Source organism: Lepisma saccharinum, chromosome 11 (genome assembly GCF_977018435.1).
Source record: "Lepisma saccharinum chromosome 11, izLepSacc3.1, whole genome shotgun sequence".
Classification (NCBI taxonomy): Eukaryota; Metazoa; Arthropoda; class Insecta; order Zygentoma; family Lepismatidae; genus Lepisma; species Lepisma saccharinum.
The window spans coordinates 22,037,703-22,063,594 of NC_139239.1; the positions used below are offsets into that span (position 1 = coordinate 22,037,703).

General features: G+C 42.4%; 1 protein-coding gene across 1 annotated transcript in view; it reads right to left on the bottom strand.

The window, feature by feature from the left end:
- Window positions 1-20,174, bottom strand: part of LOC145994675 (uncharacterized) — an 86,416-nt gene extending 66,242 nt beyond the window's left edge. Inside the window, exons 1-2 of the mRNA XM_083130813.1 lie at window positions 19,985-20,174; window positions 8,014-9,535 (exon numbers count right to left, since the gene is read on the bottom strand). Of these exons, the coding sequence (XP_082986939.1) occupies window positions 8,014-9,535; window positions 19,985-20,103 (1,641 nt within the window). The 5' untranslated portion in view covers window positions 20,104-20,174. The remainder of the gene's footprint in view (window positions 1-8,013; window positions 9,536-19,984) is intronic.
- Window positions 20,175-25,892: the final 5,718 nt, after the last annotated feature.

Here is a 25,892-nt window from a genome sequence, read left to right on the forward strand (position 1 = left end):
GGTAAGAATTTCTGATTCTTGTTCACAGTAGCAGAATCAAAATTGTTGCATTTCGGTTCAATATTGGCGTTACATTTTTCATTTTCTTCGATATATAAGAATTGTCTCCAGGACCGTAATTTTAGCATAGGTCGAAGATCTGTACCGTGCATCAACGATCAGGTCCATAAGTTGGCAACGTTGGGTCAACGAGATTTATGAAGAAATCAAGACAATGACCGGAGTTAATACAAGATTGCATGGTTTCTGTTCTGTCCGAATCTGATTTCTACAATAACTACTGCTTGCTGCTGTCAGCACACTGGGAAGAAATAACGGTTTCTTTGCAATTTCTACCTGCAGTTATATAGCCTTAATATTTTTTTAGGTTAAGACATCATGCTTATTTTCATTCACCCAGATTATATGCTTGGAAGGTAGTTCGTTGCCTTCTCACCATGTAATCATATTGAGTTATCCAATAACCCAGTTTCGCGTATTCGGCACTTTAAGGGAGCAGATTGGGCATTTACCATACGCATGATTTCACAATCTCTTCATTTGCACATTCCTAATTTCCTTTCTCTTGTCCATGCAAAAAAATATATATACGAGGGTTGATCAATAAGTCTGTAAATCCAGGACTCGTTTATTAAGCTGAACGAAGCAGACGACTAAATAAATAAATATAACATTTAGTTGAAGTTTCAAATACAGTACAGGACGATAATTTTATACTGAAACTGTAACAGCAACAGAAACAACATGAAACAACAGACGCTAGAACGGGGGGGGGGGGGGGGAAATAAACAGAGAAAACAAAGTTACACATTCTTTGGCAGAAAATATAGCAGCGCCATTGTTTTCTACCTAAAGTCGTTTCCTAGAAAACGCACTCGGCCACCATTACACCTGCACATGTGACGTAGAGCTTGCTTCTGATTGGCTACGTTACGCGAGATGCTAAGAAAATTAGGACAGATTCTATCTGTGAAATATGTGATGGAATATGCTGTGACAATAAAATTTCTTCACTTTGCACTGTAGATTTTGGTCTAAAGCGGGCCTAAGGGAGACTTACCACCGAGTGATAAGCGACACATGTAACTTGAGAACAAACCAATCAAAATAAATCTAAGAAATGTGTTCTGGATTAAGACAAACCTATATTGAAAATCTTGTAACGTCATGTTTACGAGTAGCCACAGAATGCGAAGGACAAACACACGCCCTGTAGCATCAGATCTTAATAGAAAATCTTGACGTCATGTGTGACCTTTCGTGTTAGGTGGCTTCGTACATCATATTTGACCACGATAATCTGTGGAAAACCAAGCGATCATCCCAAATGAACAGAATCGCCTGATAACCATTCGTTTCACATGCAGTAAATTGCTTGATTGGTCTTTGGGAGCATTGAGTTTTCTTTAGAGGACCTTCTCAGTTACAGCAAACACCGAAGACTTTCATAACCCTTGGCTTCTTGAGTGCCTTTCATTCTCCTGCCTTTCCCCAACGGGAAGATAATCTTCAGCTTTCGATTCCGGAAGTAAGGGAACATTTGAAGTTCACAATGTCCTCTGGACATAATCGTCGAATCAACAATAGGGTTTTGTTAACAACTGAGATGGTGCGTAGCCAAGTTAATGCCAGAATATAATGTTTTGATTTATTGTCCGCTCAGAGGGCAGGCTATCCAATATCATGATACACTTTCAGCTATTGTTCAATTAGGTCATAAATAACGACTGTGGATTTACATAAGTTTGATTATTATTTTATTCAAAATGTAACAACTTCTTTACGTTCTGAAGAATAAGTAGAAATCGTTTTAAAACATCGAAGAATATTTCTTCTGAAATATATGTAATATCAAATACCTTGATCACTATGAGCATGCCGTACGCAACATTCAAATAAGAGAACCTCGGCTTTCCGTTTGAGTGAGATTATTGATTCTACATTGTTGAAGGTTTCCGTAAATTTTACAATATTCTACCGCCAAAATTTAACAGTATGCATGTTAATAAATAAATAAATAAAACGGACGGAACTGTTTTTATTTAAATTTGAATATTTTTGTCATGAATAAAGATAGGTAATGATTATAAATTACACTTGCGTGGACAGAAATATGTTTTCAGAAACTGAATAATTTTTTTTCCCATGGTATATGGGCAGTCCAACATCATAATTTCTCCTGTTTCCATAAACTTTGGGGACGCCTGAGTGAACAACATAACCCTGCAATACAACGCATTGAATGCGATAATCCACATCGTTAAACAAAAACTACCACGATTGTGGGTTTCTAGAGGGTGCCAGCTTAACGTCGCTCAGCACTTGCAAAGAAAAAAGCTGATGGATGAGTGCCATTAGAACACTCTGCTTACTACTGCACTTCCACTCTTTTGTACAAGACGTGAAGACTTTTATACAAGATGACACAGAGACAGTAGAAACGTGTAATGGATGACGTTACTTTAGTCCACAACACATCGGCAACACCAGCTGTAGACCTCGCACCTTTGGTTTGTCATCTACACCTCCTATAGTTTCACTAATTTTAGAGGTAAGAATATCTCAAACTCATACAAGCAGAAGCATGAATCACCGGATTTCACACAAGCAGAGGCAGGGATCACGGAATTGCACACAAGCAGGATCACAGGAAGGATCACAGGAACTCATTCAAGCAGAGGCAAGGATCACAGGAACTTCTTCGAGCAGAGGTAAGGATCAAAGGAACTCATACAAGCAGAGGCAAGGATCACCGGAACTCCGCACAAGCAGAGGCAAGGATTACCGAAACTGCAGACCATCAGATGCCAGGATCACCGGGACTCAACACAAGCAGAGACAAAGGCCATTCGAACTCATACAAGCAGAGGCAAGGATCACCGAAACTCACACAAGCTTAAAATACATCAATGCCAATAAAGCCTAAATATACAACACGTATCAATTTACTACTGATCCACTTTCTGACTCATCAAATTTATTATAATTCTGATCTCAATATAGCAACAGAAAGAACTTTACAGTTTATACATTCGTGAGCTTTTGCTTTGTGGAATGGTGCTGACATCAGTGGCAGGGAGATTAGCGCTGCACATTACGAACTCCGAATTTGAATCCTGATTAAAGCATGGGTATGCTTGTTTTATGTAATGAAAATAAAACTGAAATTTCGGAAATTCGTGCTCGCCATATTTGAGTTTCTTATTTTTGTAGATTTTAAAATTGGTTCTTAAATATCTTCCTCTAATGTACGTCCTTTGCCCAAATAAGGCAAAATTTAGAAAAACAACAACAACGTCCGTTCAGAAAATTGAAAAAGGAACAAGGAAAGTGCAAAGAGAGAAATATAGAAAAGAAAATCGTGCTCATGAGTACAACTGAGAAACTACGTAAAGGGAAGTAACAAGAGCATGTGTAGAAAGCTACAGAACGGCGGCGATGGGATTCGATGAACTGACCACACGTCACTCGATTATAAGCCCTCAATGGGCTGTTGCTCAACGAAGATCATTTTAGTTCATACACGCATCTGTGTTAAATCTTTTGTTACCCCTATGAGGTAGTATTCCCCGTCATTCACGCATTTTCTCTACTTTCACTCATATCAATATTACTATTTTCTCTGTTTTTCTCATTACATACAAACACAAACATCCATGTCCTAGCCGGGATTCGAACCCGGGACCTCTGGCATTGCAGCGCGCTGTGCTAACCACTCCGCCATAGAGACCGACAACCACTCGGCCACAGGGTCCGGCACACTGTTACGTGAGAAAACACACAACAGAAAACAACTTTATGCACAGGTAGGCTAATTGGGACTGGACCTACAGTTTGAAGTGGGATCCGAACCACTATATGCCTCTACGGGTGTCGAACCTGGGACCCCTTGATTACAAGGCGACGACGCAACCACTGGTCCATCGGGAGGCCCTCCCTACAATTTAAAAACAAATCTCATGTCCTGTCACTTGTTTCAAAGAGGTGACGACATGAGCATCCGCTCAGGAAGAAAAACGGTTCTCTCTGTAAGTTAACAGGTTTATTGTTAAATTTTAATAGTAGATCATTGTAAATTTTACGGTAACTTTTAACAGTGTGGTACTGGGATTGTACTTGGAATTCCTTCGTTGTTATGAGGTCTTCATTTTAGCGAGACATTAAGTGTTATGATACACTAGCGTTGCAAGAGTGACAGTAACTTCAACGTACAATTAGGGGCAATATTTTATGGCGAACATGAAAATAATTGTCGGTTTCGAATGAACACCATTCAATTCAAAGTAATTGTTCGTGTTCCTTACGCAGACTGGCGCATCTAGATCAGAGAGAATGCACATGACACCTGCTTATTACCATTCTTCCTGGTGCTAGATTGAGAATGTGAAGAGCCTAACCTTGGCATTTATACATATGAAACCGTTGTGTGTTACAGGCTTCGTGTCTTTTGCTGTGGAGGTTCAAGAAGGCGTGTCTCTATCAATATTATGTATACGTTTCGTGTCGTAAAGCGATACGTGAAGCTACAAGGAGATTCTGAAGTTGTTGCCAACCTGCCACCACTCCCAAATTGTCGCCTCGGAGCAATGCCTGCAATTGGTATGCAAATGCGGTTAGGTTGCTGAATGATGGAGAAAATACAAGGAGAAGTGACATAACGTTCCGTGCGCATGCCAGGTGTGTACATAAGAAGGGAACAGCACGCCGTCTACCTGTAGATGAACTATTACTTTACGACCGCCACGTTAAATTTGTTTTGTGTATTCCAATTTTGACAAGGAAGCAGTCTCAATTTGTAACTTTTCTTATTTCACGACCCCCAATTTAACTCATTGCGATGATGATGATGAATATCATGAGATGAAACTGATGCAGATCCACTGACAAAACTGCAACGCCCGGTCGGGGCTCAAACCTGAAACTTTGAGTGTAAAAAACGTGAGTCGACCTCTCAACGCTTAGCTACCGAAACAAACTAACATTACATAAATAAACGAATAGTGCTAATGTACCTACTTATTCAGAGTAAATTTTAAGTGTAAAACTTATTTTTAGAGCATTCTGCTATTATTTCAAGTATAAAAACATCTCCTATTTTTTGGATTTTCAGGGACCTCCACGATGTCGTTGTGATAAAGCTTATTAGTACTTTACACATGTTACATGTTGGTGGGAAGACTCATCACTACGGCTAGGAGTTTTATAACCTAAAAATCAACAAAATATGCTAAATAAAATATGCTCTTATGACCTAAAATTGTACAAAATATGCACTATAATTTGAAAAATATGCCCTTATAACTGGACTGTTTCAAACATCAATATCTATATGCTGGGATATTTTCACATACATACTATTTTTACGTAGGTCACTTTATGGGTCCTGAGTTGCAATGCACAATGAATACTTTCTCTAAATTTTCAAATAAAAATAAAAAAGATTTTGCTGCAGTCCAAAAAAAACCCAAAAAAAACTCAAGTGAGCATGGGAGTAAGAAGCGAATCCACTTCGAAAATGACTATATGTCTTGGAAAAGCGAAAATATGCTGAATATGACCGAAAATCCATCAAAATATGCTCTATCACGCAGAAATGGCCATATATGCCAAAATATGCCCTTAAAAAGCACCGTAATTTAATTAGTTTCTTCATAATATGAATTTATATATGTTTAGGGAACACATCACCTTACCCAAAAAAATATGCTAAGTCATGAAAATCCTAGCCATAGTTATGACAAATCACAACAAATAGTGTTCTGAAAAAGAAAAAAAACAGTAACTTTTGATTCTAATTGACTTTCATGTAAGCGTTATCTCAAAACAGGATGATAGTCTGTAAACGCAAGTTGGCAAATCATTCCATAGGCTGACCATTGCCAAGAAGTAACTGGAGTGACTAGTTGAAAAAGTCCTACAGTTGTGCCCAAACAAATGTCTATTTCACACGAATTTTCTTAATGTCGGCATGGAAAACTACATGATTATTAGAAAATTCAAAATGATCGACCTATCTTGATCCACAATCTGGTGACCAGAAACTCTCACACACGAGGATTAATGGTGAATATGTGAAATTGTTTTGAGAATAACAGTGGGAATATGTGGGAGTCGAACCCATATTCTTACGAGGTTTTTATATGTGTGTGTGTGTATATATATATATATTTATTTATATATTGATTTGCTTTATTTAAACTTTTTTGTGCCACTTTTGACTAATTTGCGAAGATGCGGATAAGTGATGATATGATGAAATTGATGAATGGACACTCACAAACATCCATGTGCTAACCACTCCGCCACGGGACTGGCACTTACGAGGTAAAACTGTGAGTCGGATACTGAATAGCAACCAAAGCAGCTATTGCAATAATACCAGGTGTCCGAATTGAAACACCCTAATTTCAACTGTCTGTAACTCCACATGTGTTCGATGCATCCAAATGAAATATACATTAATAAATATACACAGTCCTAAAGTTTCTGTGAGCAAAGTAGTAATTAGTACATTTAGAACATTTGGTACATTTTTAGTACATTTCTACATGCACCCAAGAGTCGCACGCAGGATGTCCAGCCGATACTCGATTTCCCACCAGGTTCCCTGTAGCATGTTGGTTGTCATATGTAATCCTCTATCACGAAGTGGTACCAGAGTTGTCTCTTTGGTTAAATACACCATGTCCTTGACATGTCCCCACAGAAAAAATATAGTGGGGTAATGTGAGGCGCATGCAGAAATGTACTAAATGTACTAAAATGTACCAAATGTTCTAAGTGTACTAATTACTACTTAATGCATAATTCATTTGGATGCATCAAATATATGTGGAGTTACAGACATTTGAAATCAGGGCGTTTCAATTCGGACGCCCTGTACTTTGCCGAAAGTGTGCATATATGTCTGAGAGAGAGAGAAGATTAAGATAGGAAAAATAGACACAGAGAAAACTGTAGAGAAGAGAGATAAAGAGGAGAGTAAAGATAACGAAAAGACGGGAAAAGGGAAGAGAATATGGACAGGGGAAAGAATAGAGAGAGGGTACAAAAAGAAGAGAGACAGAAAAGTGAGAGGAGAGAGAGGATATAGAGTGAGAAAGAAAGATAACGGCAGAGAGAAAAGTGAGAGAAAGGTACGAGACAAGAGAGAAGAGAGTGGGAAAGAGATATAAAGGGAAGGAAAGAGAAGAGAGGGAAATAGTCAGAAAAGAGATAACAACAGAGATAAAAGGGAGAGATATACGCAGATAAGACGTGTAGTGAAAGAGAAGAGAAAGAGAGATAAAGATAACATGTACAGTACATACCTACCCGCCTTCTAAAGAGTATAGCTTTAATTCAACGCAAAGTTTTCTCTCTATCCGAATTTTACTTCGCTTTGCTAGCTACTTATGTTAACCGCAACGATGACGATACATGAAAAAGTGATGAAATAGGAGAAAGGTACAAAGAAACAATCATGAAGTACTGAGGATTTGAACCTATTTCGAATCACGTTATACACACACTGTGTTGAATTCATATACTGTATATGACTTTTGCAAATAATCGTGGAAATTGTTTTCGGTGTTTTAAAAAGAAACGGTTCTGGGTTTATTTGCCTTTTCCCAATTGGCCTGATGTGATGTAGTAATGCTAGTGGGTATTGAATCGACCATGTCGAATAAATCATGTGTCGAAATACTTGTAATATTTCTCCACAGATCTTTTGCAATGGTTTCGCTAAATTAGTCTTTACACTCAACAAAAATGATTGGAAATTCTGGGTAAATCCCGGTTAATGACGTCAAAAGAAACGGTCGCGTACAGAGTAGATTTTTGGATACAAATTTCCGCCTCGAAGTTTCTCAACCGAGGCGTTAATAATACCATGGGAAATTACCGAAAGTGGCGCCGTTACAAGGAGACTCTTCCATGCAATTCTAAGCGATCTACCTGCCATAAAATGGAATTACTAACGGTTAGCATGTAACAGTACACACACAAGAGTTTGAAGAAAGATGTACTTACATTGATCATGTTATCCGCTTGGACACCCTTCGACACCGAGCTCGTTCCGCTTTTGTAAGCCTCCCACATATCTTGCTGCATGGCACTGCTTCCACTCTGGCTACCGGGCAATTTCCCGTACGCACCACCCTTCACACGGTACATGGTCCCGTACATCATCGCGTTTTTCACACTGTTAGGAACACTGGCAAAATTCTCGTGAACGAAGACGGGATTCATATCACACACTTGCCTGTCCACGGGGATGTTGGGAGGAAGAAGGTTCGTGTCGACGACGACATAGTCCGAACTCGTCGTCGACGTTTCGTGGTCCTCCTTCGATTCCGGATCCGTCTGTCGAGAGTCCGTCCTCTGACTAGGATCCAGGTCAGAGAATCCGCTGCTGGAGGACGTCGACAATCGCTCGTGAGACGTGGAGTCGCCGGTTTCGTCGATATTGTCCATCTTGGCGTCGACGCTAACGCCCTCGCGCACAGCCACCGAGAACACACCATTTCCGGAGTTGAGCTGCTTGGCGTTCCTCACCGAATCGTCATCGTCGCTGCTACTGCTCTCCACCAACAGCTTCCGGCCGTTGATCTTCATGCCGCTCTTCTCCCAGAGGTCCTTCACGGCGTCGATGCCTCTCAGGTAACGCTTGTTCGGGCGTCGCGACGGGACGGATGCCCCGCTGCTCTCGATATCGTCCTCTGAAGTCCCGCTTCGTATCCTAAGAGAGTCCGACTGCAGAACCCTGTTGACGGTCGCCACAGGTTTGCTGCGACAAATGGTCGCCGAGAGTTCCCTCAGGACCTCTTCCGGATGCTCGTACACCTTCTCCGTCACTTCCTCCGCAGCTTCTGAACTCTGAGAAGGGTCATAGCTGAAGCTCGTGTACAAGAGAAGATTCTCGTTGAGTATAGAGTCGTCCTGGCCTGTCTTGGTTCCTCTGCTGACATTGATGCTGTCCACGTAACGGTCGTCCTTCTGCACCAAAGACGCCGCCGAGCCTTTGGACAGGTCCTCAAGCTCCTTCGGCCAAACCGGCGAAGGGATCGACAAATCCGCGCCCCTGGACCTGCCGGCAACTAACTTCCCCTCCGGTATGGGAGCGAGCCGCGACTTCTTCTTCGGATTCCTGACGGAGACGACAATGCTCTTAACATACTCAGTGTTCTGTTCAACAATGGTCAGAGCGTCGTCGAGCACGGTCCTCAAAACCTTCTCCTCGTTGTCCGTCTCCTGGTGCACGATGGCCGTGACGATCTGGCTGCGAGCGCGGTCTGCATAGCACTGGCTCTGCCTTGCTCGCGCGTCGATATCTCCGGCCTTGGCCGCGTGCGTTTCGCCACCGCTGGCAATGAAGATCCGACGGCTGGAAGCGGGGGGCGTGCCATCGCTGGACAGCGAGTTCCTATCAGTGGGATTGCTCTCGTAACCGGAACTCGCTGACTTACCCGGAGATTCCGGGACCCGGGGCCTCCTCTCTACGTCAGCGGCGGTTCTTATGTCGTCCTCGTCATCTTCAAAAATAGGATTGACTCTGGAAAATACAGAAGAAGGGTGTCAGCATATTTTTGCAATGAGTTTTCTAAAGATAGGCATTACACATTGCACGATCACTCTGACCAACAGAATGGAAATTACCCTTTGAAACTCTACTTAAAATTACTTATTTGTACAAGAGTCAGGGAATAAAGAATTTTATACAGAAATTATCTTCTCTTATGACATAAAAGAAACACACGCGTCAAGAATGGAACTTCATATTAGCTCATAACCAGTGTGGCGGTGTAAGGAGTGACCCAAATGTCAACCTCACTTCCACGTAGTACACCTTGTTGCAGACTAAGGCGGCTCCGGCGACTGAGCTCATGACCACTATAATCCTCTGTGAAGCCCGTGTTGCTTGCTGTCCATTTGTGATCGTGATTGTACTTATCACCATTCATCCTCATCTTCGCGATTAGGGAAAAGAGGCAGAAAAATAAAGTAAAATACTAAAACAAATCATAAACAGTGTGGATGCACAGTTATGCAAAGACACATCTAAACGAAGTTCATGTTTGCTGCTATGCACAGACTATTGCAGTTTGTCGTAGGTACCAGTAAAAGTGCTCCCCTGTGCTGTGCACCACGCCATGAAGGCCTATAGGGGGTGTGGGGTTAGGGCCCGATACTTTCTTGATCACGGCCGAAGGTGTGGGTGATGTGATCAGCACCACGCCCCTGGCCGCCCCCCCCCCCGAGTTTCCTCCAGGTACCCACTTTATACAACGCTGGGTGGGCACCAGAGCCGCTTGAACAGGTGGAAAAAAATCCCGGGTCTCTCGCATGGTAGTCAGACGAGATACCAGTTCATCATGTATAAGAATACATTTACGATTTCATGTTATGAAATATTGCAGATGCGTTTTAAGTCCACTTTATGCACAGATAGGCTAATCGGGATTGGACCTACAGTTTAAAGTGAGATCCGAACCACCATGTGCCTCCACCGGGTATCGAACCCAGATCCCTTGGTTACAACGCATCGACGTTACCACTACACCATCGGGAGGTCCAATAGAGGAAAGAAGCCGCCCTTCAATATGTATCATGGTCATACTTCTTGTTGTGCATCACCTCGATTTGATTTGGTTTATTTTACTTCGCTATTCTGCCACTTTTGGCATATCGCGATGTGCATCTCCTCGATTGATTTAACGTCTCCTCGAGAACGTAGTGGCTGACACTGCTGATTGATTGATTTCGTTTATTTTACTTCGCTTTTTTGTGCCACTTTTGGCTAATTTACGAAGATAGAGATGAGCGATGATATGAAATTGATGAATGGACACTCACAAACATCCATGCCCAGGCCGGGATTCAAACCCGGGATCCCTGGAGTCGTAGCGTGATGTGCTAACCACGGGAGCCCGCGACTGACACTGTTGTCTTGTAATCAAGGGGTTCTGGATAGGATTTCCACTACAGTGGTTCGGATCACACTTTAAACTGTAGGCTCAGTCAGATTATAGTTGATCTGTGTATAAGGTTGACTCAAATTAAACCTCAAACTCCGACCCTGTTAGCCTTTTTGAGAATGAAATGAACCTAAAACAAACGTTGTTCTTGACATTATTCTTATTCGATTAAAAACAGTGTTGCTAACTCGTACTGTCAAGTTTGAGAAGGGTTTTCTGTATGTGCCAGACGCAGATATTTAAAAAATGTTCATGGTTTCGAGTTATCACGCTAATAGAAAATTCGGAAAATTAGGACTATTTGGAAATTATCCTAGCCCACTGAAGGATATTTTCCTGTGGTTTCAATACAATGTTTCCTTGTTTCTTGTAATAGCTTTACTGTTACCGGTGTCATAAATGCAACCACCAATCACAACTTAACTTTCAATAATGTGAACATTGTAAGAGAAAATGTGCATCAACAGGCTAGGGTGATAAATAGATGCACAAGCGGCTCTGGGACTCACTGAACTTCTCATATGATACATCTAAGGTAATCTTGTGAAAGAGGGGACGAAAGTGACCGGAGTGTGTTACTGACATTTCACCTCTGGCTCCATGATTCTCAATGTGCCTGCCTGTCCTTTATACCTGTCCAGGTTAATTGTGACAATGAGGGCGAATGCAGAATTGATTATGGGACAAGTACAAGGACATGTGTACATTTATCCAGGATTATAACATGGCCCCCTGACTTCGTATCGCAATACAGTAACCACTTCGCTACAGAGGCTGGCCGGAATGAACTGTCAACGTACCTATTGTAGTTCTTGAGATGCCCATTGTGATAGACTTATGGATACACGGACATAAAAGCGATCCGTATTATCGTAAAGGGACTGGCGTAGGCAGGATTTTTGTGAATAGTGCATAGCTGCTCTCTAGGGGCGGGGCATACATAATAATATCCTATCGTATATTAAAAAGTTTTCAGTTTAAAAAATTGCAATGGGGGGAATTTTAAAGCGATTTTGCATTTTCCACTCTGTTTTTTTCCAGAGTCCTTCACTGCTTTTCCCAAAATTTCGGTGGGACCTGTAGCCCCTTCAGGTCCCCCTCCTCGTACGCCAGTGAGTAAAGGGAAGGATTGTAGTGCACAGTTTTGCAGTTTCATTATGTCTCCTTCGTATGTTTTCGCGTGATGTCATCAGTGTGTGTGTGTGTTTTTTAATATTCCAATTACGTAGACCTCCTGCAATGCTAATGTCGTCTTCTGTCCATGGCGATTCCCACATTCTCCTTGCGAAGGTCAGCTCGCGACACCTCCTTGTGAAAATCCATGGCTGGCGTCTTCTTTCAGAACCAGAAGGAAAGAAGCCTGAATTTATTACAGCCACATTGCCCATATCTCTCCACGTTGCGCAGGAAAGTTCTCAGAATTTCCTTATTAGCGCGATATACCAAGTAGGCCAAGAAGCTTTCTTCCTCTATCACGGTGGCCTTCGTTATGGAAAACTTCAAACTTTTCCATTTCTTATTCTTGTGCTCAGAGGGAAAGATAGAGAGGGGAGAGGAGGCTTGGGTGCCAAGTATTTAAAAAGGTCGAGGTTTTGTTTCGGCAATCAACCTTGGGGGTGGAAAAATTTTTCGGCGAAACTGAGGGGAAAGTTCAGTAGAGGCCGCTCCGGTGTCAGATGATATATCAGACAGCAATGACAACGTTATACGCGCCCCGAAGTATGGCCGCCCCTATGGTTTTCATTCTTTGGTAGGACTAGCACGTACAGCCGGCGGCAAATGTAATATTAGGCAAATTGTTCATCACCGCGGGCATTTGCCATCTTGTACTCAGAGCGAGGTTTTGAGTTTTATAAGAAGAGAAGCGGAGAACAGTGAAGCCGGCAGCAGGCAAGAAGAAATACGGTAAATGCATACTTTGTTGTGTACTTAGTGCACTGTGCGAGTTAAGCTTTTTTGCTTTCGCGGGAATTCTTACTCAGCGGCGTATTTGTGATTTTGTTTAAGGAGGTAGGTACGCAAACTTGTACATACGAGGAGGTGCTGCTAAGTATTGAGCTTTACACAGAAAAAATTGACCTAGGAGGCTGAAATTTGCAGGGTGTACTGACCAATTCTTCTATATGTAATGGTACAAAAATCTACTTTCTATGATTTCAACTTCCCTTGGTTTTTTAGGTCCAAAATGAAAATGGCAGCATCTCCAGAAAAGCTCTCCAAAGACGTCATCCTGTTGCATGACAATGCCTCGCCACACACTGCAGGTGAAACAATGGCGACACACACCTCCGTAGGCTTTCAAGTGTTGCCCCATCCACCCTATTCGCTGACCTGGCTCCATCATCTGTTCCCCCATCTGGAATAAGCACCTAAAGAGACAACGATTTGCAACATGATGGCGCCTTTGGGGAGCTTTTCTGGAGGTGCTGCCGTTTTCAGTTTGGACCTGAAAAACAAAGGGAACTTAAAATCATAGAAAGTCGATTTTTGCAACATTACATATAGAAGAATTGACCAGCACACCCTGCAAATTTCATCCTCCTAGGTCAATTTTTTCTGGGTAAGGCTCAATACTTATCAGCCTCCCCTCGTATGTTACCAGTCTGTAAACTAAACTATTACCTTGCGGTTCTTAGAAGTGGTTCTAACTTAGGTCATTCAATCTTATAAGATTTACACGTAATTTAGAAACACTTAGTACTTTTATGTTCGAAGAAAATCCAAACACATACACAAAAAGGGCCATGGAACTAGCAACACTGAAAACTTGACCAAATTTCTATTGTCAAGTTCAAATTTAACGTCCATACAGCCTACTTTCAAGTTTCTTGTGAACACTTTAATACATGTAAAATATCAGCACTATGCCCTGCCCTGAAAATTTAAGTGGCGGCTCTATGAGATTGGTTAGTTGCAGAATGGTGTATACTTTTCGACAGGGAATCTGTGATGACTGGACCATTAATGAACACGAATAATTCTTGAATTGTGTTTGCTACAAATTTAGAAATTATTAGGCCTACTATATTCTTTCAATTTCATTTTCTTTGAGGAGGATAAAAACATTTGTGTCAGGGATAAAAATAATTTTATTTTGTTGGGGATTTTTTTTTGTGGGGGGAAATCCCCGGCATTCTCACAGTTTATTCGCACACTGACTTACAAGGGAGGTTATCTAAGTGTCCCCCTCCGATTTCCATGAAACTTGCCAGGTGTATAGAGGGGCCCAAAGGAAGAAATACGTGTTTTTTTGTTTCGGCTAAAAAACGGTTTTAGGGGCAACTCCCCGCTCAAATGTCAAAATGAGGAGAAATTGAAGTGGGGATCTGACCCCTAAAACACGTAAATATGGCATAGGAAGAAACAGGGGGCATAGAGCCCCTCTATACACCTGCCAAATTTTATGGAATTCGGAGGGGGACACAGGGGTCAGATCCCCACGTCAATTTGTCCTCATCTTGACATTTGAGGCGGGTTTTGCCCCCTAAAACAGTTTTTTAGCCGAAGCAAAAAAAACCCACCTATTTCTTCCTTTGGGCCCCTCTATATACCTGCCAAAGTTTCATGAAAATCGGAGGGGGACACAGGGGTCAAATGCCCACTTCAATTTGTCCTCATTTTGACATTTGAGGGGGGTTTTGTCCCCTAAAACAGTTTCTTTTAGCTGAAACAAAAAAAAAACACTTATTTCTTCCTTTGGACCCCTCTATACACCTTCCAAGTTTCATGGAAATCGGAGGGGGACACTTAGATAACCTCCCTTGTTAGTGGCATGTTCAGTGCGACTGCCCGCAGTAAGTATTCCCCTTTTCTGCCTCTCTACACATCCACCCCCCCCCCCCCTTTCTGTCCATGGCACAGACATTGGTATGCACCAAAGATATAGATAGACCTATAAGAAAATCAGAATGAACAACAGTAATGAACAACTTTTCAACTCGGTACGAGCAGGGGCGTCCACAGGATACAATTTTGGGAGGAAGCGGTCTTAAGTTCTTGAAGCGCCTTCTTGAAGTCGATTTCTACGCATGTAGGCTAATTGGGACCTAACTTCCATTTAAAAATAAAATTTATTCCCTCAGGGATCGATTGAATTATTGATTTAAGTCCACTTTATGCACAGAAAGGCTAATCGGGACTGGACCTACAGTTTAAAGTGGGATCCGAAACACTATGTGCCTCTACCGGGTATCAAACTCGGGATTACAAGGCGAGGACGCTACCACTGCGCCATCTGGGAACCCTCAGGGATCGAACCAAGTCCCTATCAAACTGGGAGAAATTGTAATTTTTAATATGTGTGCGTGTGTGTGCACACGCTTTCCAATACCACGTTAAAGTCAGAACAAAGAATACAATTTACAAAAAAATGTCATAACACAGTCAAATTTAAGTTTAGAATCATCAGTAGTTTTCCCCTGTACTTTATATCATTTCAACACAAAACATTATAAAAATTAAAACAATAATTATTAAACATTATTTCTTTTGTATTTTATAGTCTTTCAAATATTATGTTCCTATCGCACTTGATTTGTTTATAACACAAATACTTCGAAACTGAATTTTCCTAGCAAAGATAACAGTGCTCCATCTATCTATCTCTCCTTGGAAAAATGGCAAGATCAGGATCATAAATGGCTTGGATCCTTCCGTAGGATAGTAGCGGGCGTGCTATTCCAGGGTCGCCATGAGGACAACTTGTGGCGTGTGCAGATAACTATAATCGATGGTTCCCACAGAGACAAAGTGGTGATAGCGAGTGCATTTGCACCTCCATGGAATATGGAAAAAGGGCCTATTTCTTATAAATTTCTTTGTATTTCTATCTTTCTCTATATTGTCCCGTCTTTTTGTCTTAGAACCCATTTTTTCTTGCTTACTCCCTCTCTTGTTGATCATTAATTTCTTTCTCGAACTTCTATTCCTCCTTTTTTTCCTTCATCTCTTGCTCTCTCTATTCTTTTATTTATTTATTCTCTGCGACTTTCTTTTTCTTCCTCTCTCTTTCTTTCTTTTATCTCGATTCGTTTCTTTCACACTACTTCCTATCTCTCAAAAATTTCAATTTCTATTTTCCTTGACCCGTAAACCTGACATCACACGAATTTCAATATAGGTATGTCCGCTTCTGAACATACTTTCCTTTACTCTTAGAAAATTCTCTCCGGGACGAACCTTACAAACCTGACTTTCAATTATCAGTACTCTTAGTACTCTAAGCAGTGTTTTGTCACTGAAACAAAATTACGTGTACGAATCATGAATAATGATTGCCTGACATTAAATGTCGAGGGTGCCATGGTACTTCACATACTCCCTTCGGAATGTGCGTGGATTGAAATATACTTTATGTTCCTTACCAGCTCATTTAAATTTATTCTTTCTTTCTCTGTCTCTCTCTCTTTCTCTCTCTCTCTCTCTCTCTCACACACACACACACACACACACGCACGCACACACACACAGAAAAACAAATATTACACACAGATACTGGAATGACAGTGTAGTAACAACATAAAACAGAAATGAAACTGGTCCATGGCGAACCCGATGTACTTTCTGGCAGCAATACAGAGCGTGAATATAATTAAATTAAATATCACTCAAAGAATACTTTATTAACATTACACCCCTTGATTCATTTATATGGGGTTCCATGTATGTTAAAAACTTAATGTGCGCTGAGGAAGTTCGTGACCTTCGTCAAATCGCAGCTGACAAAGACTGCAACTTCCGACGGAGATTGAGTATCGTTTGGATATATGCAGAGCTACGAACGAACCACATTTTGAAACTTAATGAATGCCAGAAAACTTCAGTGTATGCTCTTTCATGTTATCTATTCCTGTAAGTTGTCTCTTTTGTTCATGACGTGTCAAATTTCGTGTAAAATCTCGGAGTTATTTTGCAGACACCCTGTATTTAGATTGATAATCAGAAATGCTTGTTCTTATACAATGACATCAATGCTTTACTACCTCTGGAATCGTGCTTAAGATCCTGACAATGAAGTGAAAGGACCGTTTGTCAATATTAGCATTTCTTAAATTTAAAATGTTGTATCTTATGAGAAACCAAAAGATTATGTGTACATGAGCAAAATATGTCATGTTCGTATATTGGAAACTTATTTTTACAAGCTAAAGGAAAAATAAAAATGAAATTCACCCCTTAATTCATAATTAGTAAGCTGACACAGAAGGTAACATTAGAACAGCTTAACCAAGCTATGAATGACTCCGGCAAACTCGCGAACTAAAGGACACAGACATTTGTTTCTCCTCTCGTATCCCCTTTTCGCGTGCTTTCTGACAGTGCTGCACAATTTGTCAACACGGGAGAAAATGCAAGCAACTGATTGCATCGCCCTCGCTACCTCTGCTCGCTTACGGTTGAAAATTCGACTACAGCCCCACAGGGGCATTCTCATTTTGGCCAAGCTGTACCTCACCGGTGGTCTACTGGTAACTGTGTCCCCTTGTAATCGAGAGGTTCCGAGCTCGATAACCGGCGGAGGCTCATAGTTGGTCGGATCCCACTTTAAACTGTAGGTTCAGTCGCGATTAACCTTTCTGCACGTAAAGTGCACTTAGAAAATTATGAAAATACTTGAAGAAGACTGAAATCAAGGATACAATCGTGAGACACTAGATTGCTGCATATTTTCTATTGTAGAACTTTGAATATGATTTGTGTACATTGTAAAAAGTATGTTGGAAATTAACGCCAGGCACAATCTTACACACACACACTTGGGGTTGGCGTAACAGAACCCTTCATTGGTGTTAGTATGGAACTGACGTTATTCAGCACCATCTATGTTGCCTTCTTACAGCAACGGCTTTACGACCTACGCACCGAAGATTCTGGAATCGAGTTCCGGTGTGGGTACGACTGTTGTTCATGAGTGTTCATTCATCAGTATCAATAGGCGAATCACTCATCCTCATCGTCGCGATTACCCGAAATTTAAAGAAATTCGACGCTACGTAACAAAAATACAAATACTACTGGTTGCCACTGGTTGATGGAAAATTAATAGCATATTTGATAATATTTCAGAAAAATCCAATACACACACATAGCTACATGCATGCGTACATATATCATCGCACCATTTCCAAAACTATTATATATATATATATATATATATATATATATATATATATATATATATGGATAAATGCGGTGAAGGTAAAGTTCCCCGTGCACAGAGCACCGCGGCACGAAGGCATATTCAGGGAGTGTGAGGGTAGGGCCCCACACATTCTCGACATAGAACATTTTGGAGGTGATGTGATCAGCACCACGCTCCGGCCGCTGTTACCATCAGGTACTCATTGATTTGAGGCTGGAAGGCTGTGCGAGCTTCGTAGCCGCTTTTTATGCGGGAACAAGGCCGAAAAAAATATCGAACTTAGATCACCCACTCCGGGAATCAAACTCGGGTCTCCCGAGTGGCAGTCAGACGTCCTACCGACTAGACTGCCGCGTCCTCTGGATAAATGCTATCATCCGTAAAACATATACAGTGGCGTGTCAAAGTGGGGGGGGGGGGCATGTCACAACCCTATCCTAGTATCTATAAAAATCAAAGGTAGGAAAAGATGGCAAAGTGAGGACTGACTTCTAACAACGAACACGACTCCCTCTCCCAACTTTTCGAAACTCCTGCGTACGCCCCTGCTGCTTATGGCTATTTATTAGGTCATATAAGTAAGCATAGTTTTTGTCACTACCAACAAAAAGCAATCAGAAACTGCATTACACTCTCTCCCAGGAGTCTGTGGTGCAAGCGAAACAAAACGATTCCTCTGCTCAAGTAGCGACCAGCGAGGACTCGATCAATGAACAAGTGCTGGGAAACGGGAAAAACTACTGCAGTTGCCAGCCTTTGCGGCAGCATGTATTATACAGGGTATCTATACAAGAACTCCGAGGTTTTGAAGCTAAATATTTTATTAAAAACTGAAAAACAGGAAAAAGTTAAGACATACTTTTGAAGGTAATGTTATCGAGTTTTGTTTACAATTTAGTAAATTTCCATGTGTGCCCCACTTGTAGCACGCCACACATCCATACGATAATCGACTTCTTGCGACGTCCTGGCCAGCATCTCTGGGGTGATGGTTGCCACAGAAGCGATAAATCTTTGCCTTAGATGGTTGACATCTTGAATTTTCTCCGCATAAACCATGTTCTTCACATGTCCACATAGGAAAAAGTCTAAGGGAGTAAGGTCCGGACTTCTTGGAGGCCATGGAATAGGCCGTTTCCTTCCAATCCACATTTAAAGTTTCTTAAAACGCCTTAAGCCATTGACGAATGGTTTCGTCCGAAGGCTAAACACCACCATACTCGCGTCGAAAGTTCTGCTGTACAGTAATAACAGATCCAGTTTCTACAAGCCATATCACACACTGCGCCTTCTGTTGTGGCGTCACCGTTGCACTGAACTGCACTGACTGTGTTCGGCTCGGCTCGGCCACTTCAAGGTCAATGCTGTGCAGCGTTGCCAACCTTTGTTGGAATAAACTCCAAACGGCGCGAATAAAACTTGACGAGCTACTGATTTCAAAGTAATTAACCTAATACCCTTTGCGCGCTATCATTGTTTAAAACCCCGGAGTTATTTTATAGACACCCTGTACTTTCTCTCGGGAATCTGTGGATTAAGGTTGCGCATAACTGTAGAGAAGGGGCGAAAGAGAGTGAGCGGTTCGAAGTACAACGCCCCTCTGTTAACAGCTGATAGCTGCAGATGCATTATCCTCTTCATGCACTCACTTTCCCTCCCACGTATTCACTGGTCGAGCCCTGTCGAGTCACTACTTGCGCAGAGACTTGTATTCGTTCGCTTGTTCCAGTGATTTTCGGGATAGAGTATACCTCGCTTATGCGCGGCCTTGCTCCAGAGATTCCTGGGACAGGGTATACATGAAAAGCAAAATTTGCACATTAATGGTTTTGGCATTGGTTCGACGATATAAGATAAATTACAGAAGGTTGATCTGTGGCCATACCTGCTGACAGCATATATCTCGAATGGGCCCCCCTCCTTGGTGACGTGGATGGTGGCCAGGGGATCGTCGGTGACGATCTCCTCCGGGGGTTTGGGCCGAGAAGTCAGCCACTTGAGCATCCTCTGCTGGGGGACACTTGTTCGGCATCCGCGCCTCTCCCTCTAATCAGTGCAATCGCTCCATTCTGCCACCTGGAAAAACAGAGAGAACAGTATTTAACTTTGGACGTCAGACAATAATAGCATTGAAATCATTCTTTAATGAGTTACAGGTACGTTCATTACCTACATCGGTTATAGATGACGCGTTTACTTAGTTAACGTCCAAGATCTGAAGAGAGCTGCCGCCACGAACGTAGGTGGGGATAAACGTAGGCAACACACATAACGCCTTGCAGGGAAGCGAGCATTTCAGGATGTAGGTGTCCCATTTTTTATTGCCGGTGACTGTACATATTGTCTATCTTCAGTTGACGTTGAACAATGGTAGTAGCGTCGTGGTAAATGTACGGAAACAGGCGGCTCGGTGGCAGAGCTTGTTAAGTGGTCGACTAACGATGTCGCCACGGCAGGTTCCGTGTTCGAGTCACGGCCGGGGCATTGATGTTTCTTGTGAGTGTCCCATCATCAGTTTAATTTAATTATCACTCATCCTCATCGTCGCGATTAGCAAAAAGTGACAGAGAAGCGACGTTAAGTAACAAGAGATACAGTACAAATACGATTCATTGAAACAGGTTCGGAATGATGGTGGTTTCAATGAAGAAAAAATTGAAAGAGGTATGTGTGTGTGTGTGTGTGTGTGTGTGTGTGTGTGTGTGTGTGTGTGTAGAGTGGGATGCATAATTATTACCAAACACATTGTCCATCACCTTGTTTACCCAAAGAGAGCTTCAGGAACTCAAAGAAAAAGCCAAACACGCATCCCACTGTACACTCCTCTTCCTGTGCAAGTGGTACAAATATGCAGAAAAGATAATCAGGTTCTATTTTTAATATAATTGCCCAATTTACCAAATTATCTGAGTGGGCAAGACCGCAACTCCACCCATGACCATGCCCGAACGAGCCTCGTGACTTGTCGCCGAAGAATGAATGCTTTGAGCATATGCCAAGGGTATAACTTATCGCACCAAACTCAAACACCTTCTTGGTCAAGCGCCGTATTCCATCGTCTGACGCAAGTGCGGAATGCTTTTAGTGTTAAGTTAAGCTCTCTAGGTTTAAATCTCTTGGGATAAATACAAAGGAAAGTATTTTAGCCTGCCGGGTATGACTTATCGCACCAAATTCAAACACCTTACGAAATCGCCCATTGAAGACGATTAGTTATGCGGTGTTCGCCGAGGCGTGGGCAGTAATCCGAGGGTCAAAGACATGTCCAGGGATCCATCTCAACAACAATGATTACGGAGGCATGCAGCGGGAGTCAGCTGGTAGTTTGCGAGCGGCGGAATCCCGGTCTTGGCCGTCCAGAATGGCCAGTTTATGCGCCGCTGGCCACGAGCTGGCCATGACCCGCAATCCCTTTGTCATCGGGCCCAAGACGACACGGCACATGTACGATGGCTCTCCCAGCGGTTGAGCCCAAGGATGAGGCTGCAAAAGGTGAGGGAGGATGGGTGTTGTAACAACGCATTGTGTGTTTTCCAAAGAAAGGTGCTGTTTTGATGGTCACCTCCGTGACCGAAAATCGTCAGCGTAAACTATTATCAACTAAGATGACTCCAAGTATATACGCCGCAATGATTTTTTTTTTTTTGTAGGGATGGTGTTACAGTTTCTGATAGAAAATTGATTACGTAATAATGTAATCAGTAAAAACAATTATTATTATTTTATTCCTGAGAAAACAACCGTACTCGGAACATCAGATGAACAAATATTTGGCAAAAATGTTTTTCTTGGAAAGAGTTGGTGAAAGAAGATTGATTGATTGGGGTTATTTTATTTCTCTTTTCTGCCACCATTGGCTAATCTCGGCGATGAGGATGAGTGATGATATGAAACTGATGAAGAGACATTCACAAAGAACACTCATTCCGGGATTCGAACTCGGGACCTTTGGCGTCCTAGCGCAATGTGCTAACCACTCCGTCACGGAGGTCCACGGTAGTCATTCAGTTCAGTTACACCTAAACTAATTAAAGAAGTTATGTGCCTATATTAGAGCTGAGGCGATACCACTTTGACCCGAAGCTGATGCCGAAACATCTCACAAATTCCCACCGATACCGATACCGATGTTTGAAAATTGTAATACAGTAAAACCTCGTTAATGCGGACCCCGATAAGCCAGACCTCCCCCAAAGCAGAATTCAAGATTTTAAATGTGGGTAGAAGTCAACTAGAGAACTTCCCCCAAAAAAGGCAGTCAACCACTGATGAAACTTTGTTTCCCGCAGACTTTGTACTGTACTGTATAGTGTATTTAGGCCTATGCCCTTTAAATGCATCATAATAAACGTGTTTTGCTGCTATAAACGGATTTTTAATGCACTTTCTACTGTTCTTATAGGTTATTCCAGTTAATCCGGACTTTCGTTAAACCGGTGAACTTATCCCCCCTCCCTATTAGTCCGGATTAACGAGGTTTTACTGTAATTGAAAGTTGTTCAAAATGTTGATTAATATTAGCGTGTAAGTATTCCACTCTTATTACATGATTTTTACTTTAAAATATTCAATAATCAGTGTTATCACAAAATTCAGTTTTTCACATAAAATTGGGGCAAAATAAAATGAAACTTTGAATTTGCATAATTTTCCGGGCAAGAAGACTCCGCAAATTTGTCCCGGGGCATTTTTTTCGGAGCCTGTGAAAGACCAAATTGGCGGCTGGTATCGGCAACTAAATTCCAATCGATACTTTCCGATACCGATACATCGGCATTGGTGTCGGTTCCAGCCCTAGATTGTATTGAAAGTAGCTGTGCAACGTCAGATACCTTAAAATGCCGGAGACCAGTTTTATCTTCGAGGGAGAGTAGCACAGTTACTAAAAGAGAATCTGTTGAAAGCTCTATAGTCAGATGGCATATGCAGCACAAGTTTAGTGAAGAGGAGTGATCGGCCAGCTTGCCAAAAGACATCCAGAAGACACCAACTACAGGCAAGATGACCAGAGTCACACGGAAAGAAGCCACTTCAAAATTGAAGCCCAATACAAACAACGACACGGTTTATCATATTTTGTAGATATGGATTTTATCAAAGAATCAGCACGTAGAGCCCTTTGGCCTGTGCCAAATTACAATTGTTGAGAATTCTTTCTAGAGAATTCATGTGAAGCTTCTTGTGATTTTCTACATATCTATGGTAGAAAATCGAGATCTACAGTGCCATAAAATTATCACAAATATATAGGCAACAGTAGCAAACTACACGAAGGTTCACTTCAATGGCCTAGAAATAATTCTAACCAGATGTAATTTTTCAGAACTTGAAACTTTACAGTGATATTTCCAAAGGAGATAATTTTCCAAATAGACATGGCCAATAGGGTCATGGCTGCATAAGGAGAGACGCCAGGAGACAGAAGAGATATGACGACTGTTTATGTCAATCACAGTAATTTGCGTTCATTATTATACAGTATTGATAATTACACGTAAGACTAATCCAAGTCTTTGCAGGAAACTTAATCAATGTTTCTGGGCAACACATTCCTTTCTTGTCGCACCTGGTAAGAAAATCCTTGCTTGCCTCCTTCCTGGACAAAATCCTGCGGACGCCCATGGGGTTGATTGCAAGCAATGACAGCGATAATTCTTACGGGTAACTCCAAGGCCATTCAACAGGAAGAAGAAGAAGAAATGCATGTTAAAATGCAGGTCAAGTATCCGACGTACATATTTTTCGGGAAGATTACCAGTCCGCTCTGTTACGCTCGAGTTGCTCCAAATGCTCATCGAACCTTGGTTCTGGCGAGGAGTCATTGCTTTCCACGCACTAACCTTGCTGCCTAATGATGCACGGTCGATAGGGATCTCGACAGTTCCTCAAAATTGCATCTCGAGGATTTTTTGGAAAGGACGGGAGAGTTTTTGAGCGGCGACAAAAATGAACCGTCGTGAGAGGAGCGAGGTCCTCCTGAGTCGAGGCATCTTTGGCCCTAGGTGAAGGTCGTCGTTCAGATTTGCCTATCGCACAGTGAAAGGACATGACGCAAGGACCACCAAGGAAACGTAAGGATGTCGATAATTGACTGTAATGTATGACCAATCGGATGTGCATAAGCAACCCCTAACATTATCGGGGAGAAGGCATCCAAAAGTCACTTCCACTTAGAACACTGGACTGCATTGTTTCACTTCCAGACCGGTGAGGCTCTGCTAACGAGCTACATGTGTCCCATCTATCTCAGATGCAAGACCGCGCATTTGGTGGTGGTGGTGGGGGGGGGGGAGTCGAGTGGGTGTAGCCAAGCAGTACATGCTGCTGCGAAGGCTGGTAAGTGCAGTCGCTTTCCCCCCTCCGCCCAATCCCATTCCCTCTCATACGCTCATTTGTGAAGACGTCTCGCGTCACTACTTGCGCAGAGATTTGTTTTCGTTTGCTTGCTCCAGAGTTACCTGAGAGAGAATATAGAGTGACGCGAATCCTGTTTTCACGTTGACACTAGCGCCGTCAAGCCGTGACTATTTTAAGATGCGGCAGCCATATTCTAAGTGGTCAAGTCAAAACATTGAATCTTTACGAAGGAGCGCGAGATTCCGCGTATAACTGCACGAATTGAAGCGATACAACGAAAGGAAAATCATATTTTACCTATGGTATTACTGTTATTTATTTTTATTATAGTTTCAAGTACAGCGTGTCTCGTAGAATTCGCACAATAAATACGGGCTTTCGTCTGGACTCCCAGCCTCAAATTTGTCGGTGATGACGAAAGTCTTCCGGAGGATGAGGTCTACCCTCATGGTAGTAGACTATCTTCCGGATGTACTGGGGTGTACCAAATCGTACCAAATCTGTTTATCTCCAATGATATCTGCAACCCCTGACAAGAGTGCAATACCTGAACATATATCTGATGATTTGATGACGGCGTCCCTACACGAATGTGGTTCATTGTCTCCTGATGAAAATTTCCTTTTTTACGTTTTAGCTATATATCTCATCCGCAAGTTCGTCCTCGCCCTCACGGCTCGCACTCATCCCCATTCTTACACGCTCTAAACCCCCCCCCCCCTTTCTCCACAGATCTTCCAGAGGGTGAGATCGTCCCTCGTCCCCGATGTCGCTGATCGATTGAGGGTCGAGGTTGAAAACCAGATGAACGCATTGCAAGGACGTCCACGATGGTTCCGGGCTCGAATCCCGGATTGGGGGCATGGATGTCTCTTTGTAAGTGTCCCTTCATGAATTTCATCTAATCATCATTCACCCTCATCATAGCGATTAGTCTGAGGCAAGAGGCATACAATCTAAACAAAAATATGAAGTTGAAAACTAACGAACAGGAAAGTATCCACAGGCAGACAAGGACCTACTCATTTACCAATCGGGGCCTCCCCGATGTCGCAGTGGTAGCGTCGTCGTAATCAAGGGGTCCCAGGTTCGATACCCGATGGAGGCACATAGTGGTTCGGATCCCACTTTAAACTGTAGATCCAGTCCCGATTAGCCTTACTGTGCATAAGTGTACTTAAAACACAAACTCAATCAATCAAAACTCAATCATTTACCAATCTTTGGAAACTCTTAGAGTCCTCTTGGGAGCTGACCAGCCTACGCCCATGCAGGACCCTGAGCTTCTCGTTGCAGTCCATTGCGCACGCGTGACCTTTAACCCCAGCAATTGCTGGGTGGCATTCCACCCATTCCTGCACGTCCCGAACCGTCCTTGCCACTCGGCATGTAGGTCGCCGCTGGTCACGTAGCGAGCGAGCGACCAACAAAAGAAG